A 17,493-nucleotide genomic window follows, 5' to 3' on the forward strand; every position below is an offset into this window, starting at 1 on the left:
GTTCAAAGTTAACTCGTGAGAATTATATTAAATAGTTGTCGCGTTTCTAGATTATTTTTATTTAATAAACAATAAATTAAATAAATTATAAATATGACTAAACATACATCTAATAAAATATTAATTACACGTTATTTATACAAAACGAATAATATTCCGACTACACGCTGACATCGGCGTTTCTTATAAGTACATATTATATGTTTGAATTCATAGTTATTATAATCAAGTATTTAATAAATATGCATGATATATTAAACTGTAATAAGACAGTACGCATAAATATATTATAATCAATTTTAAGCACGTCAATCGATCTGTCCTTATATATTAAATGGATTCTTCATGGTAATTACAGTATTTATTTGAAGTACAGGATTTATTATCGTAGTCGAGGATTAAAACGGAGTAAACGACATTTAGCATTCATCGCACAGCGCACAATTGATGCACATAATTACATCAGTATCAAAAATAATTCTTGTATCATCGAATGATTCTCAATCAGAAGAGAAGTCTGTAAGAAAGAATTCGAAACTCACCGCAGGACATGATCGTGATTTATCAGTCAGTAATCTGCGACATTAACCATGATAATTATAATAATCAAAGGATAAACGCGTCAAAATTGCGTATCGTATTGTTTTAGGAGTGAAAAACGAATTGCGTCATAAGTTTTTACAGAATAGCACTGTTTAATAGGTGAATTACGAGAAATAATATATACTAATATAATCAATGCGAGAGTAACACTGTCTAGTATATATATTACGCATTGACGAAAAAACAAGGTTCGAGTTTGATGAAATTTTATATGAAGTAACCTTAAACCCCAATGGAGTCCTACATTAGGCTTCTTACCTTCTAGGCTACTTTTATACCTAACACGTGACGACCACCACCTAAGCTGCGAGAGAAGTTGCGAGCGACAACTTGTTTTGAATAAATGTGTAATACGTCCTGTATTACGATTATATAAATAGATATTGGTTTATATTTAACTCTTGATCAATATTATATCTTAAATATTATTTCCGATATTGTATCATAATTACAAATAATCTAATCATACAATCATATATTTGTAACAGAATATTATTACGATATGAGAAAAACAATCAAAAAGGTAACAAATACACCGGTTAAAGCATCTACTTCTCTTATAATAGCAGAATCAACTTCAAATATTTGCATACACAAAACTTGATGTAGAAAAGTTTTGAGTCAACCATTCTAATAATAATATACTTATTTGTGTGGTAAACAAAACCAATTAGCAAAATACCTACAGAAGACGAAACGTCATATCACGAAATATTTTTATTTCGTATAGTTAATACAGTCTAACTTTATACGATACAAAAATAACAGCCATTAAATAAATTCTCGTATTTAGACTAAAAAGTTAGATTGAGTAATGATAAAGGTGCGCAGCATTATTCACAGGACTCACTTTTTAAGCATGAAAGCCTTGCTCAGTTCTTTCAGCACGGTGGAGACGATAGCACCAGCGGCGGGGACGGCCAGCACCGAAGCGTCCATGCAGGCAGATAGCGCGGCGGGGGCCAGCACCCCCAGCCGGCTCAGCCTCGGGCTATCCTTCGACATCACTTAATCTCACGAAAACACACAAGTCTCAAGTTCTGTGTAAAACGCACGACCGTAACCGCAAAGCGATCTGCTTCGCGCGCTGTTTCAAACTCGAATGCGCACTTGTCGCGGAACGCGAACTCACTGAGCTGCTCCTGTCATCTTATGATACGTAAGATTACTATCCCTTAATTGATTAAAGCTCCTGAGAGCCTGACACGTTTGTACGTTTGTGGAATTTGTGTTAATTATTATTTAACTTACTCAGATAAAGTGATTCATAATTGATGTTGTATTCAGTTATTTTATATCGTTTTTAAATGATAATAACATTAATATTGATTGAGTTTGTGAATTGTTGTGAATATACCCAGTACATCTTAACAGCTTACAAATATACTTATAATACATGGAACGAACTTCAAATAAGTTAAAGTTGTTAAAACTATTTACACATTTAAATATAAACACTTTAAATTAAAACCATTCAAAATCAAAACAGTTTTTATAATTATAATATGGTCATTTATATTATCATTACGGAATCAAAAGGAAGTACGAATATTAAGCACTTAATTTATTATGATTAGGTGCGCAATATTAACACATATTTTATATGGCAGTAGGGCTTTGTGCTACCCCTCTGGGTAGATCAACCCACTCATCATATATTATACCGCAACAATACTTAGTATGATTGTGTTCCGTGAGAAGGGTGGGCGAGCCAGTGTAGCAATAGACAGTGTAACTACACCAGAGGCATCTCAGTTCCCAAGTTTGGTGGCGCATTGGCAATGTATTTCTTAGAATGGTGAACAATTACCATGTATGAATTTACGTTGACTACCAGCGACATTTAACCGACCGCCCATCTATACTATAAAAAACTTGCCTAATCCAAACTGACTTATAAAATTTATGTCTCATTTACACATACCTACTTATTTCATTGTCATTAGTCAGCTGCAAATTACTACCTGTTTGTTTGCGTAATGCGTCACGTACAAGCTCATCGGAAAATAATGAAAGCAATGCATAAAATACTATTAAACGAGGGGTGAGTATATATTATTATTATAAGATCCGATTACTCTTACGTTATTTTTCCTGGGACGCTGGCCATGTATAAGTTAGGGGGAAATTCTACTAACTTTTTTACCTACTAACATTTCGATCCAACTTCGAAAATTTCTCACAAAAATAAATTTTAGCTTATTCGTTACTGAGGGCCAATTCTACTTATTCATATCTTTTACGATACGATACAATCGAACCACAACTAAATCGTTGGCTACGATTAAGTTTCGATTCAATGGTGATAAAGTGACATTTTTTTAGTAAAATTGCTGATCATCTGACCATCAGTCGGCTAAAACGTAAGTAGATTTACTATCATTACATTAGCAGCCTGTAAATAAGCCTAAGGCCTCCTCTCCCTTTGAGGAGAAGGTTTTGGAGCATATTCCACCACTCTGCTCCAATGCGGGTTGGTGGAACACACATGTGGCAGAATTTCTTTGAAATTAGACACATGCAGGTTTCGTCACGATTTCCTTCACCGCCGAGCACGAGATGAATTATAAACACAAAATAAACCCATGAATATTCAGTGGTGCTTGCCTGGGCTTGAACCCGAAATCATCGGTTAAGATGCACGCGTTCTAACCACTGGGCCATCTCGGCTCAATCTACATCACATACCTAATAATAACATTAAATGTTCCCAAGTTTCAATTTTGCAATGCTGCAATGCAGGCTTTTAAAAAATCGATTATTTTTTATTGAGAAAGCAGACGATATAATAAGAAAATAAAAACCATTCCTTTAACAAACATTCAAAAAGACCATCAAACCCGTAGATCAAACACGGACAAAACGTCTGCAGAGATCAGGAGGTTATCATAGAAAAAAAAATTATTACTATAAGATTAACGTGCTTTCGACCATAGTATCTTGTACCAAATATAAAATCGTTTACTTGATGTTAGAGGTTGAAGCCCGTCTGGGTTGCTTAAGTCTTCTCGACGGGCTTGCACAACCCGTCATCAGACCCACGATTCAGATATTCTACTGCCCAACAGCTATACAAAGTATTGTTCTGGTTTGAATGGTAAGTTAGTAAGTGTAACTAAAAGAACAAAAGACTGAACATCTAAAGGCATCATGATTGGTGGCACGTCGGCGATGTAAGGAATTGTTAATAAAATAAAGGTTTTTTTTTCAATTGATAAAGTAAAAAAACTTCCTACTTCATGGTGAATGATTTATTTCAATGTTACGATTACAAGAATTTTTGTCATTCTTCTTAAATGTCTTATTTTTTTTTTTATTTATAGATAAAAAATTCAATAGTAAAAAAGACGGCTAGTATCCATGCATCATCATCTATAATTATTAATTTACTTTAGCCGATTTCTATTCACGCTATCGCATGTTGTGCAAGAAAAGATTATGTTAACTTGATTTATTTAACTACGCAGAATACTTTTGAGTTTTTACGTTAGTAAAAAGGAGCGGATTCTGTATAAAATATCATGTGGCTATTATGACCAGTATTTAAGAGAGCAGATTCCAAGGTCAGTCGTCCAAAAACCTCTGTAGCAGCCGGTGTTCCAGCGCTTGAACTGTCTGCGTTCTTGTGACATTGCCCTCATATTGATTATGAGAGGGTTCACTATTCTTCATTCATACCGGCCGACCTGACCAAAAACGACGGCATGGAACATATCACTAGAAATGTACAAGTACCTATGTATTTCAGCTCGGCTTAAGTTAAATGACACAAGTAAGAAAATGATTACAAATATTTTTGTGCTCAAACGTAAATTTTAGGGTCCTTGAGTAAGTAAATCGATATTATATGTAACGCGTCACACGTGTCATTGGAACGAATATATAATTACTCCAAACAAAGCTGTTTGCATTGATGAGCTGTTGTTACTGCACGTACTAACATCGTACGGATGACAAACAGCTAATTGCACACTTTTCAGGTTCAATCTAAACCATCCAGGGACCTACTCAAACATACACAAATACAATAAAATTGATCGATCCATTAAGGAAGAGTTCAGTGACATACACGAGTATATAAAAGTTATATTCTTATATATAAAGATTATACAAACAATTACCTACATAAAACCTTTCATCCCCTGCTTATAAATTATAAAACTTATAAGTTATCATAGAAGATTGAACAATAAAAACTTGACAGAAAAAATTATGAAGTCAAAAACGTTTCAAACATAATTTCTTACGTCGTAAATTTGAACGGTGACTTCCATCGACGCGTTCAAAAAAGCTTAATGAGCAATTATATTTCACCGCATCCTTTCAGTGACGCACTTGCTATGTGCCGGGAATACTTGATCGGTAAATCTTACAATAACAAAGGATAGGTGAGGCCTTATACAGCGAAACGGAGTCATCTTCCTAGAGGAAGGTCGACGAGAACAAAAGTCACGTAGACCGGGCACGCTCTGAAGCGGCCGCTCTGTTTTATTTCCTGGTCGTTTTGGAGGTTACGTGCGAAACTTTCTCACGAATCAAATATTATTTAAGTATATAAAAACAAAATATATATCTTCATTATTTTGGGGCTAAGCATGTATAATATTTCGATGTATAACATTTTTTTACCAATAACTTGCGAAAGCCTTGGTGGATTTCCTCAAGGTATCATAAATTTCGTCAAGTTTAAAGGAAAAAATTAATAAAATTTTAAACGCAATTACATATCACTTTATAAAGTCATATACTTCAAAATAATATAAAACATTGATATTATAATTACGTATTCGCTTTGATAATGATTAGTCTCAACAGTATCTTCACAGTAATCATTTGAAGTAGGCAGTCGCCACTTCAACGCGTGTTTACGTCAATGTATAATAATAGTAATTGCACTTGATCGAGGAAGTGTTTATAAAGTGAAAGCAAAAGAGCTTAAATAATGACAAAACCCCACCTTTACCGGTCATTTATACAATACGTATAAACACGTTTTTATTATCGACTTCGAATCTTAACTAATTAAAACTGACAGTATATACCAAATACGTGTAGCATAGCAATCTGACTAATGAGGCACTTGATATAAGTGATCACCACAGCTAAATTCACATTGACATAGTAAGAAATATTCATCTTTGCTTAGATCGTCGTGTTACTAGTTATACTGGCTCACTCACTCTTCAAACTAGGACACAACTACGCTAGATTATGAGAATCTGGTCTGCTTAGGTAGATTAGGTAGTGTTTGGGTATAAATAAATATAATATTTAATAATTTAATATAATTGCTTTCATGTAACTTTTCATATAAATAACGGGTAATACCCGATATCAATTTACAAGTACTTTGTATTTGAAAACGTGACTAGATATTATAAGCACACAGACATAATCTAATAGCTACGAAACACACAAGGTCCTTTTTAACATCAAAAATAATGTTATTGTTTGTCGCTAGAACAACGTATCGAATGACGTTTCCTTAATACGGATGTTCTTTCGAGAATAATATTTACTTTGCAACTTTAGTCGTGGTAGAACAGCCCAATCCAGAGACTTTGAACGCTTTCGAGTTTCACATCTTTTGTGACACAATTCGGCGATGTAATGTTTTCTATATAGGACTAGCCAATCATCGGAATTCGATCTCCTTTTTTTTGCTATGACTTGCATTTCTTTGATACTGTAGGAACTTGACACGTCATTGAAACTAGAACTTCCAGAGAACTGTCCTAATTGCCGTCGTTGATTTCTCGTAGGCGGCGCACTTTGACCACCTTCCTCTCGACTCGCCAGCCAATAATGATGAGTAATAGGATCCCGAGGTCCCCAGTGTCTCGACGGACTAAACGATGACTTTAGTTTCTGCAATAAAAGCCAAAATACTAAACTTCCTCAAATGTATTTTCAAAGAGATCACACTTGAGGAAACTGTACGAGGCAGGCAAATATTACAATTTAACGAGGTCTTGTCCTTAGACAAACATTTACGGAAAATTAATAAGCCTCTTCGCATGTAAGTCAAACTTAAAACATTCGCTTTGCTTTAAATGATAATCACCTGTTTTAAACTACTAAATCTTACCCCGATGAAATCATATTGAACTTGTTTTGATACTGACACAGCGGCGAATGTGAAAAATAATATGAAAATAACACAGACGCTCGAAACGACTGCCGCCTTTTCCCAAGGGGCTTCGGTCCAGTTTTGCTTCTTTATAAACCAGGAAATAATCCACCATAAAGCAACAGGAACGATTATACCAGGAACAGCACACCAACTCATAACCCATATTTTTTTTATTTTTCTGCCAGTGAGAAATTCAATATCTTCAACCAATACTTTCCAACCTGTTGATAAATTATTATTCTATGATTAATACACAAATAAAACGACACGAAATCTAATCTAGTTTATTAACTCAGCTATTTCAATACTATATACATATATAAATACAAAATACGACGTAACATAATGCTAGCTAGGACAGGCAACCTTTTTACCATATATAAAAACAAACGCTGATATCTCCAGGACAGTGGCCACGCTGACGAGGAAGGGGACCACGACGTCCTCAACGACTTCAAGGCCATGGCCTCCCACAGAGACCAAAGCTATAACCCCCACTGCGCTGACCGCTGAGCTGCCCATAGAGACATGTCGCCACTTGTATCCACCCACGCGCCGGTAACGATCGTAGAGGGGGTGAAGAAAGGTTAACTGCAATTAAACAGACCTTTGTATTTATATTAGGCATTTATATATTATATCGTCACTCGACCTGAAGAGTCTTATGGTGTCATCATCTTGTAACGAGACATTAAAAACCAATCACCACCGTACCAGAAATTAGCTGCTGTGCGTTTGCAACCCGTTATACGTTACTGATCCGCCCCGTGGGACGATGACATAAAAGTCAGATTTCCTTTCTCAATTAATATCTCAAACTCTTCAGCTTTATTTTTTAGTCTATAATATGTAACAGGTTAAGTTTTCTAGGTATATTTATTGATGTACTTCAATTTTATTTCAATCTAATCATATTTATAACTTCTGGGAAATTTAAACAAATTTAAGTTCCTTGATACATAATTCATCACAATTTAAGCCATACCATTGTAATAATTCCTGAGAGCGCCAACATAGCAAAGCATAGAAGCGGCCACGCTTTGCTAAGATTCTTTTCGACAGAAACTTTATATATTTCCATGAGCACAGCCAAATTCCCGGTTTCTTTGTCCCCCTCGCCTCCAATCGCGAACCAGAACAAAACGGCAGCCCAACTTGCTACAATGTTTGTTGCGACAAATATAAGCGAGTTCCTATAATGTTTAAATTTTTTATTATTTCACTTCTATAATATTTTTATGATAAAAAAATCATCAACGGCATCAGATAAACATACAACAAAGTGTGACCGAACTGCACAAAGTATTGTTGTTTATAGATAGTATATATAGCGAATGACTTATATAGCTATATATAGAAATACCAATACAAAGCCGTTATTTTTAAATATTCATACCATTGAACATCTATATCGGCATATATTGATTCTCCCGAAGAAATCAGATATCCACCCGCTGTTTGAGAAGTAAGCAGCGCTTGTACTAACGCACCGTGCCAGATATTTGGTTGCACATAATTCTTCCAATCAGCGACTTTGCTGAGAAGTTCAACTTTTTGTTTGTTACCGATAACACTGACTATTATAATCGCTAGTAGCAATACCAAAGGTCCTAGTACATATAGCATCCGTTTCATTAGTTTTACTGGGTTGTAAAGACTGAAAATAAAAAAATAAACACAATATGTCGTATATTAAAAATAACATTAAAATGCAACGAAAGAAGACAAAGGCAATACAGTTCCAAAGTATTCGTCACAGCTATAAAAACAAGCCCGTGAAGACCAACTATTGCGCAAGCATGCTTTCTTCTTGAGGCATTTTAGGAAAACGTGTACAAATAAATAAATATATATATTATATTTATATTTGTAACACATCTGTCTGAAAATCTACACTCATTAAACGACAGTGATGCTTGCCAACTCAAGATCGACGCTTTCCAACCGATATCGTTTCAACATTATATAAAGGATATCATATTAATTGTACAACGTAATATAAAATGTATAATAACCCAGTTAAATAGTTGTGACGAATGCGAATAAATAAGCAATAGCAATAAATAATTATGTGTCAAATTTGAATAGCCAGTGAATAAAGCATATTAGGAAGGCATTGTAATACAAAAAATGATGTAACAAAGGACAATAAATTAAATCCATTACTCACATAAAAGGAAACACTATCCAAAACACAATTACAATAAACGCTAGAGCCACATAATACTCCGGCCGATCATCGACGGGCGCCAAGAATGTTTCTCTAAAATAAATAATCAAAAAGTTAAAAATGTAAAAGGTCAAAGACTTCTTCTCCATTTAAGAAGTTTACGGCTTGTGCCGACATTCTGCTACCACGTGGAGTACACATGTGTCTTACTGCCGCCGAGCGTGAGTTGAATTTTAGATACAAATTAAGCACAAGAAAGGTGTTCGGTTAACACTTTCTGTGACATTAAACATTGCAATAATTCATAAGGTATAGTCTGTACTGTACTATCCCTGAAATTGTTAAGATCCATGTGATCTATGAACGTGAATCTCGAGTTTACCACCAGGCATCGTTGGTGTATGCTAAAGCGTTTAGTCCAGCGCGCTCATATCCCATCAGACTATTTGAGAAAATAGAGTATGTTTAGTTGCCCACACACTCTTTCACTGTAATAATCATATTAAAGAGCTGCTGCAATCGTAACCGTCAGACGTACATTACCAAAATATGGACATTTTAACAAAGGATCAGAAGACCTTTGTAGATGAAATTAAATCTTTGAAATATAGAATTCCAGTTAAACATGAAAAAGTCTTAAGTTAAAAAGTTAAACATTGTATAATTATGATAACCATTACTTATTAGTGAGTGTATAATTTGATGAATAATCTTATTGACTTCTGCCGTAATGATTGAAGGTTGTTTTTTTGATTTGTTATCCATACAAATATTTGAAAGACACAGTTATATTTTATTTATGTGTTTAATTCTAACAATATTATGAGTCACGATATTAAGATATATTAATCATTCCTCATACCAATACATATACCATTCCAGTTCCATTGAAATTTTATGTAAAGAAGTAAGATTTGTTTTGAAAACTCATACGTTTTAATGTCATAGGAAGGCGAACTAACAAATGGGTCACACGATGGTATATGGACCTTAGTGCTGTAAGAAATATTAGCCATTCCTTAGATCACCAATGCCCCACCGGCCACCAACCTTGGGACTAAGATGTTATGTCTTTTTTGTGTGTACTGGCACTGGCACAGACACTCTTCAAACTGGATTACAACAATACTAATTATTGCTGACTGGCTGTAGAATATCTGATGAGTGAGTGGTACCACAATATAACCAGACGAGTCTGGACAAAGTCTTATCACCAAGTGGTACAATATTATTATATAAGTATAATCTATAAGTATACACGCTGTGTAATAAAACGCCGTAAAGAAAATAAAACATATCAATGTATGTTTCTTTGTTTGTGTCGTTGGTGTGTTTGAATGAATCTCATAGGAGCATGCTTCTGTGTTAAGACCTTGTAATTTTTTTGTTTTTACACTAGAACAGTACAACAACAGTACAACAAATTAGTGACGCATTTCAATGTTGGACATTCGTTAGTATAGGTATAGGTTGTTTATATCTGATTATAATGAGTATAACATAATTCAAGTAGTTTTGTATAAAGTAGTTTATAATATGTTGATTATTGTTGTCATAAGAATACTTACTTTAAGCACGCTGTCACGTTGTATGTAAGTTGTACGTCATCACTCTGAAAAAATTAAAAGTATTTTCTAATACATATTTACATACCGTCTCCCAATTTCAAATTTCAATATAGCTTTATATTACGTAAAAATTCGCAATTTAGTACCTAAGCGAACTTAACATATATGAAATAAAATCACACAGCTCTTTCGTTTAAAATAGCTTGCCATCAGCGTAATATTTAAAATCACTCATGAAAATCGATGAAAAGTAAAATGCTATCAAATGCATATATCCTTTAATACATAACTTATAGGTAAATATTATCATCTTCATAATTTATAAATGTCATTATAGTTATTACTAGCTGTGTCCGCAACTTCGTGCGCGTTGTTTGAATTTAAGTTATTTGGATATTGTAGCGTAATTTTATTTGGATTCTATATATAATTCAAAAATAAAAGTAGCCTAAGTTACTCCTTATTACATCCGCTATCTGCCAGTGAAAGTCCCGTCGAAATCGGTTCAGCCGTTCCAGAGATCAGCGGGAACAAACAGACAGACAGACAAAAATTGTATGTATACATATGCATTTAGTAATAATGGGTTATTTTAATATTACAAACGGACACTCCAATTTTACTATATGCATAGATCACATATCACTTTCGGACTTCACACGGCCGTGTTCAGCGGTGAGTTTCGACTCTGTTCTCACGGAATAGCTCGAATGATTGATACCGTGATTTAAACGTATAATATTTAAATAACTACGCTTACAAGAACATATCTAACCTAAAGTAGCAACTTAAATTATATAGTATTATTTCGCACTGCTTGATTACGTACATACATTTATGTGATGTAATTACTTACGTCTTCTGTAGTCTCTGTCGGCGGATGTGATAGCTCAGCGCAATTCCCATATGATAAAGAATTATTCAAAGTGTGAAATATATACATAACAGACAAAGCTAAGTATAGCATTGAATACATGGAGCATAAGAACGAAATTAATAGCCTCAAAAATCCAACTCCTGAAAGCAAAAATACATTATGAAGGCGACCTACCTGTATATATTATAATTTACGTGAATGTCACAAAATATATCTAATTCATAAAAAGATGTGATCGTATCCGTTGATTTTCATAGAGGTCGTATATACTTAATAATGTTTTTTTTACGGTAGAATCAATCTTATGGTAAATCTTAATCGTAATCTATGTAAAATCTTATGATACACACACCACATCTGGTGGGAGATTTGCGATAAGAACAGTGTAAAATGACGTATCGTTTACTAGCTTGTAAGATCCTTAAACGCGAACAGTATAAACATAATATGTATGTACAGTCAGAGTAAGAAAACCTTCGTCAGTTTTCAAATTCATTCCTTTATCAAGTCGTAAACTCTTAGTACCTTTTGATACTAAAGCATTAAACAGAAAACTGCACATAATATTAAACTAACATAGTATGATAACTAGGTTCAAAATAGTGTACATCGCGACGCAATATGTCATACTCAGTCGGTAAAGCAGATTATCGCTCATACTGAGCACACGAAAATAGATCTTAAGGTAACGAACCTTTTCTAACTCAATGTCATACTCAGTTGGTAAAGCAGATTATCGCGCATACTGAACACACGAAAATAGACCTTAAGGTGACGAACCTTTTCTTACCGCGACTGTACATATATATATTCATTCTTTCAATTTATTTATCACCTCTAATTGACATAATTATTGCATTTTTTCTGTCAACTCGATACTAATTTATAATTATCATATCGTGATACAAGCCTAATTGAAAACAATATTTTTTTAGTTTTACTTATTTACGTAGGTACTATTGTGTCATCATCGTAGCCAAGTAACTACTGAAGCATTTCTTCACAAACAGTACATTACAAACAATACTAGTACAAAAATTAGTGTGTGTGCATTCGTGTATACAGTTTTGTACGAACTCGGAAAATTGTAAGTGAAATATTATTTTAGAATAACATATTATGTTTGTTTCGTTGATGTTTTACCTTTAAAGAAGGGCACTGCTTTCCAGATGCCTACAGCGTCTTGCTGGCTGAGCTGCCCTACAGCGAGATGCAAAAGAACCACAGGAACGGCCACTAATGCCGACGCAACAGTGATCAACAACAAGCTTTGCAGGCCACCGTACCGAAACGTCTCTCTTGGTGTTCGCCAAGTGTTATTGAAGCTCAAAGCCACGGCGAGAGTGCAAAGATGACAGCCGATCTTTCGCCAACTTAACAAGTTCTTGAAATAGAAACAAAATATTGTTAAGAATATGTTTAATATATACTTAAAAACATCACTTCATCGCCTGTAGTCTGTTTATCTCACTTTTGAATGATAATCCATTAGAATGTGATTACTAACGTCATAATATTTATACATAATTATTTTATTATTAAATATAATAAATAAATCCTACCTTAAAGTTGCCGAAAGTGATCATCCTTTAACAAAACGTGACTTCACATGAATCGACACAATATTAAACCACTTCATTTACAAGTGTTGAGAAAATCGTACCCAGAATGTGTGATTCTTAGGCCGCGATCGTCCCAGATAGAGGAGATAACGAGATACCGAATGTAGCGGCGAATCGATCTCATTTAGTTAGGATACTTATCAAGTTCGATATAAAATATCAAGTGGTTTCTCTTCGACTGTTTACTTACAGACATCGGTCTTAGACGCTTCTTGCATAAACCAATCGAGTATTGTTTCAAACAACATCGTTGATTAGTATATAGCTCTTTATTTACTAATTGATCGATTGATCTTCAGTAAATTGTTTACAAACATTTACTTTTGTACCGGCAAAGAAGTCTTATACATTTTATATTTGAAAACTGATTAAATACTCATTGGCTGTATAAACTGTTTCAATTAAATCAAATTTAATTAATTCAGTTACTTAATGAAAAATTGAAAACGAGAGCCTAAACACTCAAATGAAAAATGACGTTAATTATCTTTGATTCAAGGCAAATTTAATCACGGATGATATTCCCAAGGGATACCAAAAATTAGCTCTAGATAATATAAAAATGAAAAATAACCCGTATTCTTGTACTTTATTAATAATTGGAGGCCCGCATAGGCGGGCTGACCGTCAGGGCATCACAATAGCATGCGAAAGCGATCCTGTGACGCCTGTTGAAAAAACGGAGAGTTACTGGTACCACTGGTTTTTTAGCTGATATTCCGGTGTACTTAGCACAGTCCTAGGCAACGTCCTTTTTAAAATATCGTGAGTGGACAAATTTCAATGTCAAATAAGTCATTTTTAATGATATTTACACATAAATAGAGAATGACGCCAATAGCCGAATGAGCGAGAAAGCTGCGAGAGCGAGACAGCCGAGCATACTTCATGCGCCTACCGGTGTAGCTACTTGTAATTTTCTTATTGAAGATTCATTTTCTAATTTTACAATTTAATATTTTCATTGGTCTATTTTTATTTAATTTTATTTATAAATTTTTGCTTATTTTCGAAATTAAAAATTTCACTTAATACATTCTAGTATAAGTTTTACTATATGGCCCCTTCATTGACTGCAAATCCAGTCAAATCCAGCGTCTTGAAGAGGGTTTGTAATGCATTCGTGAGTCCAAATCCAACAGCAGTTTGATCCTGATTATACAGCATTTGAATTTTGATTGTACTTTTCCATCTTCTGCATAATCGGCCGAACTAAATGGATGTGACCAGGCGCTGATGTAGCTTGATTAAAAGCCTGCTTGTTCCAAAGGCTGGAACTCGTAAAGTCGTCTGGCGAAACGATTCGTGAAAACTCAGGAAAAAAAAAGAATTTTGTCACTTTTCTTAAAAAAACAGCACCACCTCACCCCTGCTCGACGCTGCCGAAGTCTTAATAAAGATAAAAAGTTGTTCAGCCATTGCATGCCTATAGTCTCCTCTATCGTTTAACATGTGAGAAATCTCACTCAAATAAAAGTATCTCTTTGAAGTGGTAGAAGATAGCATAAAAAGATGATCTTTGCTTGATTTACAATCTGCAAGGAGATCCCTCGAGGTTTATTATTGAATTTATAGAATGGCTACTATGGTAACTATCAAGCTGGTTTGGACCAATAAAATTTAATACATTTGTATTGTGTCAATACGACAATCGACAATTATATAGTGTAAAGCAATTTCTTATATTTTAAATGAATAAATTAAGAAATAAATAAAATTATACGTCATCAAATTTAGTTCAAACTGAAATTATTTTATTGAAGTGCATAACAAAACTACTGTATTTGATATTTAGCTCTTTCGTTAACACAGAACAACGATAATGCAAATCAATGATTTCAGTTTCAATATTTTAGAAATTTTATTTTGATTTATTTTATTTTCAATAGGACAACCAACAGTAGGTACAATGTCACATCAAAATAAAAAAATTACATTTCAAAATTATCTTGGCAAATGTTCTACTATTTACAGGTAGTCCCACCATGTACTTATTATATTGCTCAATATGTATTAAAAATAGATATTAAACATAATCAATTATTAGAAATAAGCATTATAATATATTTTTTAACTATTACATATCTAATAAATAATAATTAACAGAACCAATAAGATACCATAAAATTAGAAATGAGCATAATTTTTTTTATTTTTCGGTTGAACTGAGGGCGGCTATCGTGACATATGTCTAAATCTTTTACTTATGGTTATGTATAACAATGTTTTCCTTGATATGATGGATTTTTTTCCTAATTGCGTTCTATATAATCTGGTATAAAAGAAATGACTCGTATTACGATAACTAATTAGAAATCATAAGATCACTTTATTTTAGAAGCATGTTTTGAATTTATTTTTATCAGAATTAAATAACTTTACATAAAAATATGAACGTTACCTCAGGTAAATCATAAAACCTTTATAACGAAATTGAATTTATTACGTTTGTAATCCAATCGACGTAACTACTTCCAGGTGTGTACATTGCAATAGGTTGACGTCCCATTTTTATTTTAAGTTTCAAGCTTTTATTTTTGTCATATCCTGTTTTCCCCTGACTTAAATCTTCTCCTGAACAAACACCGACAATACCAGATACATGTAATACTGGCCCACCTGAGTCACCAGGTCTGGAAGCAGGCCATAGACCGCAAATTCCTCCCAAACAAAACGCCGGTGAAAATGCTTTCGATGAACACCTAGTAATTACAGCATCCAAAACTTGCAACGGCTTGTTGACACTAAGAGCATCGCCGAGGGATCCATTAGAACCTATAGTAACGCCATACCCTAAAGTCAAAACCTTAGTACCATATAAAGTAAAATAATCGACTGAACTAAGTTTAGCAAATCGAGAAACAGGTATTGTTTCAGATAGTAAAAGTCCAATGTCATTTTCGATCGTAATTGTTTCACGATAATTTGGTTCTTTAAACATCGATAATATATTGCTAAATGAAGACTCTTTGTCAGAAGAAAAATTATGCCTAATAACGCCTTTTACATTTAGTGTTGATGTATAATCTTCTAGTCCTTTGATGCAATGAGCAGCAGTCAGGCTCCATGTAGGTTTGATTACAGTGCATGTACATACATGAATGTAACGGTAATCACCATCTTTGTTTTGTCCTTTCATTTCCATTTTCAAGGCGTATGGAAACTCGCCTGGAACTGCATCTCGGCCCCCAATAATTCGCAACGATTTATCTCGTGACGTGGCATTTAATGAGTAAACTTTAATACAAAAAAATATAAGTATTTGTTTCATGTTTATACTCATTGACACTCACGGTTACAGATTTAGATTCCGTATACTTAGTTATATTATTTATGTGTATTTTACGACCGCAAGTAAAATAAAATCTATATATTTTTATTTCTAAATATCAGCAATCGAAAACTTGAAATTAACTTAAATATTTTTAAAAAATACATCCCCTATTGGTCTGACGAGTGAAGTAATTTGGTTGACTACTACAAGTTATTGATTGATATCAATTAATTACTTATACATAAGTACTGTGTTATCTATACTTCTGATTCGAGTTGATGATTTCTATTGTAATGATAAAAAAATGTTGCTTTTATGTCTTATGTTGTTTAAATGTTGATTTTGTTTCTCGTCTCTACGAACTGAAAGAAGTCCGTGGAGTAAACTTGTGTGCACGAACAAGAAGGTTTAAGGAAGCGACAATCACTTCTTTTAAAAAAGTAAATGGTCCAAAGCTATCTACAGCTCACAGACAAGCTAATTTAAGATTTGGGCGTGAACATCTTACTTGGTCTGAAGAGCATCTTCACCATATTTTTCACCGATGAGTGTAGGACCAGTCGCAGAAGAGTCTATCGTCGACTTGGGGATAGATATACTCAAAGTTACATTGAGAAGGGTGTTCCTTTTGGAGGCGGTTCGTGTATAGTTTGGAGTGGCATTTCGATGATCGGGCGAATGCACATTATATTCATCGATATCATGTTTCAAGGGATTAATAGGCGAAAATTTTACTGTAATACAAGATAATGATAATACCCGACTCCACGCCGCTGCACAAGTTCGACAATATTGCGAAGATGTATACATACGTGCCATGAATTGACCGGCATGCAGCCCGGATCTTAATCCCATTAAGCATGTTTGGGATTGTTTAAAAAAAAGCTGTATATGCGAGAGACGCTGTGCCCACAACCGAGGCAACACTAAGAACAGCGATTTTTCAATAATGGAACAATATTCCGCAAGACCGATTATTAATCCCAATTAGATCTGAATCTGTAATAAGGGCGCGTGGAGGCAATATACCTTATTAAAAGAAAAAAATATTTTGTGGCTTCAACTTTTTTTTATTGTAAGAATCATTTTTTCAATTTAGTTGCATTATCATTTACCATTTTAGTTGCATTTATCGTTTTTGTTCAAAAAACTTGAATTCCAGTATACAAACATTTAGGATATAATACTACGCTGTTATAAAGTTACCGAACCAAAGTATAGTCAGCATATTTCTCCTTTGCAATGT

General features: G+C 33.9%; 3 protein-coding genes across 5 annotated transcripts in view; all 3 read right to left on the reverse strand.

The window, feature by feature from the left end:
• LOC113404165 (tyrosine-protein phosphatase corkscrew-like) overlaps positions 1 to 1,720 on the reverse strand; it is a 30,216-nt gene extending 28,496 nt beyond the window's left edge. For both annotated transcript variants that reach the window (XM_026644977.2, XM_026644976.2), the window contains exon 1: positions 1,454 to 1,720. In XM_026644977.2, the coding sequence (XP_026500762.1) occupies positions 1,454 to 1,608 (155 nt within the window). In that variant the 5' untranslated portion in view covers positions 1,609 to 1,720. The remainder of the gene's footprint in view (positions 1 to 1,453) is intronic.
• A 4,154-nt stretch (positions 1,721 to 5,874) lies between these two features.
• On the reverse strand, positions 5,875 to 13,090 carry LOC113404124 (sodium-dependent nutrient amino acid transporter 1-like). Of its 2 annotated transcripts, none has more exons than XM_064220352.1 (10): positions 12,914 to 13,090; positions 12,495 to 12,735; positions 11,331 to 11,491; positions 10,475 to 10,518; positions 8,907 to 8,999; positions 8,133 to 8,393; positions 7,722 to 7,929; positions 7,111 to 7,327; positions 6,668 to 6,957; positions 5,875 to 6,471 (listed from the first exon to the last, which is right to left on the reverse strand). In XM_064220352.1, the coding sequence occupies exons 1-10, from the start codon at positions 12,935 to 12,937 to the stop codon at positions 6,061 to 6,063; spliced, it is 1,950 nt and encodes a 649-aa protein (XP_064076422.1). In that variant the 5' UTR covers positions 12,938 to 13,090; the 3' UTR covers positions 5,875 to 6,060. The 2 variants fall into 2 exon arrangements, with proteins under 2 accessions (XP_064076422.1, XP_064076423.1); XM_064220353.1 differs by having other exon boundaries at positions 6,692 to 6,957; positions 12,914 to 13,089.
• Positions 13,091 to 15,395: 2,305 nt separating this feature from the next.
• LOC135194646 (chymotrypsin-like elastase family member 1) lies at positions 15,396 to 16,244 on the reverse strand. The gene has a single exon (XM_064220304.1). The coding sequence runs from the start codon at positions 16,242 to 16,244 to the stop codon at positions 15,396 to 15,398; it is 849 nt and encodes a 282-aa protein (XP_064076374.1).
• Between the last annotated feature and the right edge of the window lie 1,249 nt (positions 16,245 to 17,493).

This window comes from Vanessa tameamea, chromosome Z, assembly GCF_037043105.1.
Source record: "Vanessa tameamea isolate UH-Manoa-2023 chromosome Z, ilVanTame1 primary haplotype, whole genome shotgun sequence".
Lineage (NCBI taxonomy): Eukaryota > Metazoa > Arthropoda > Insecta > Lepidoptera > Nymphalidae > Vanessa > Vanessa tameamea.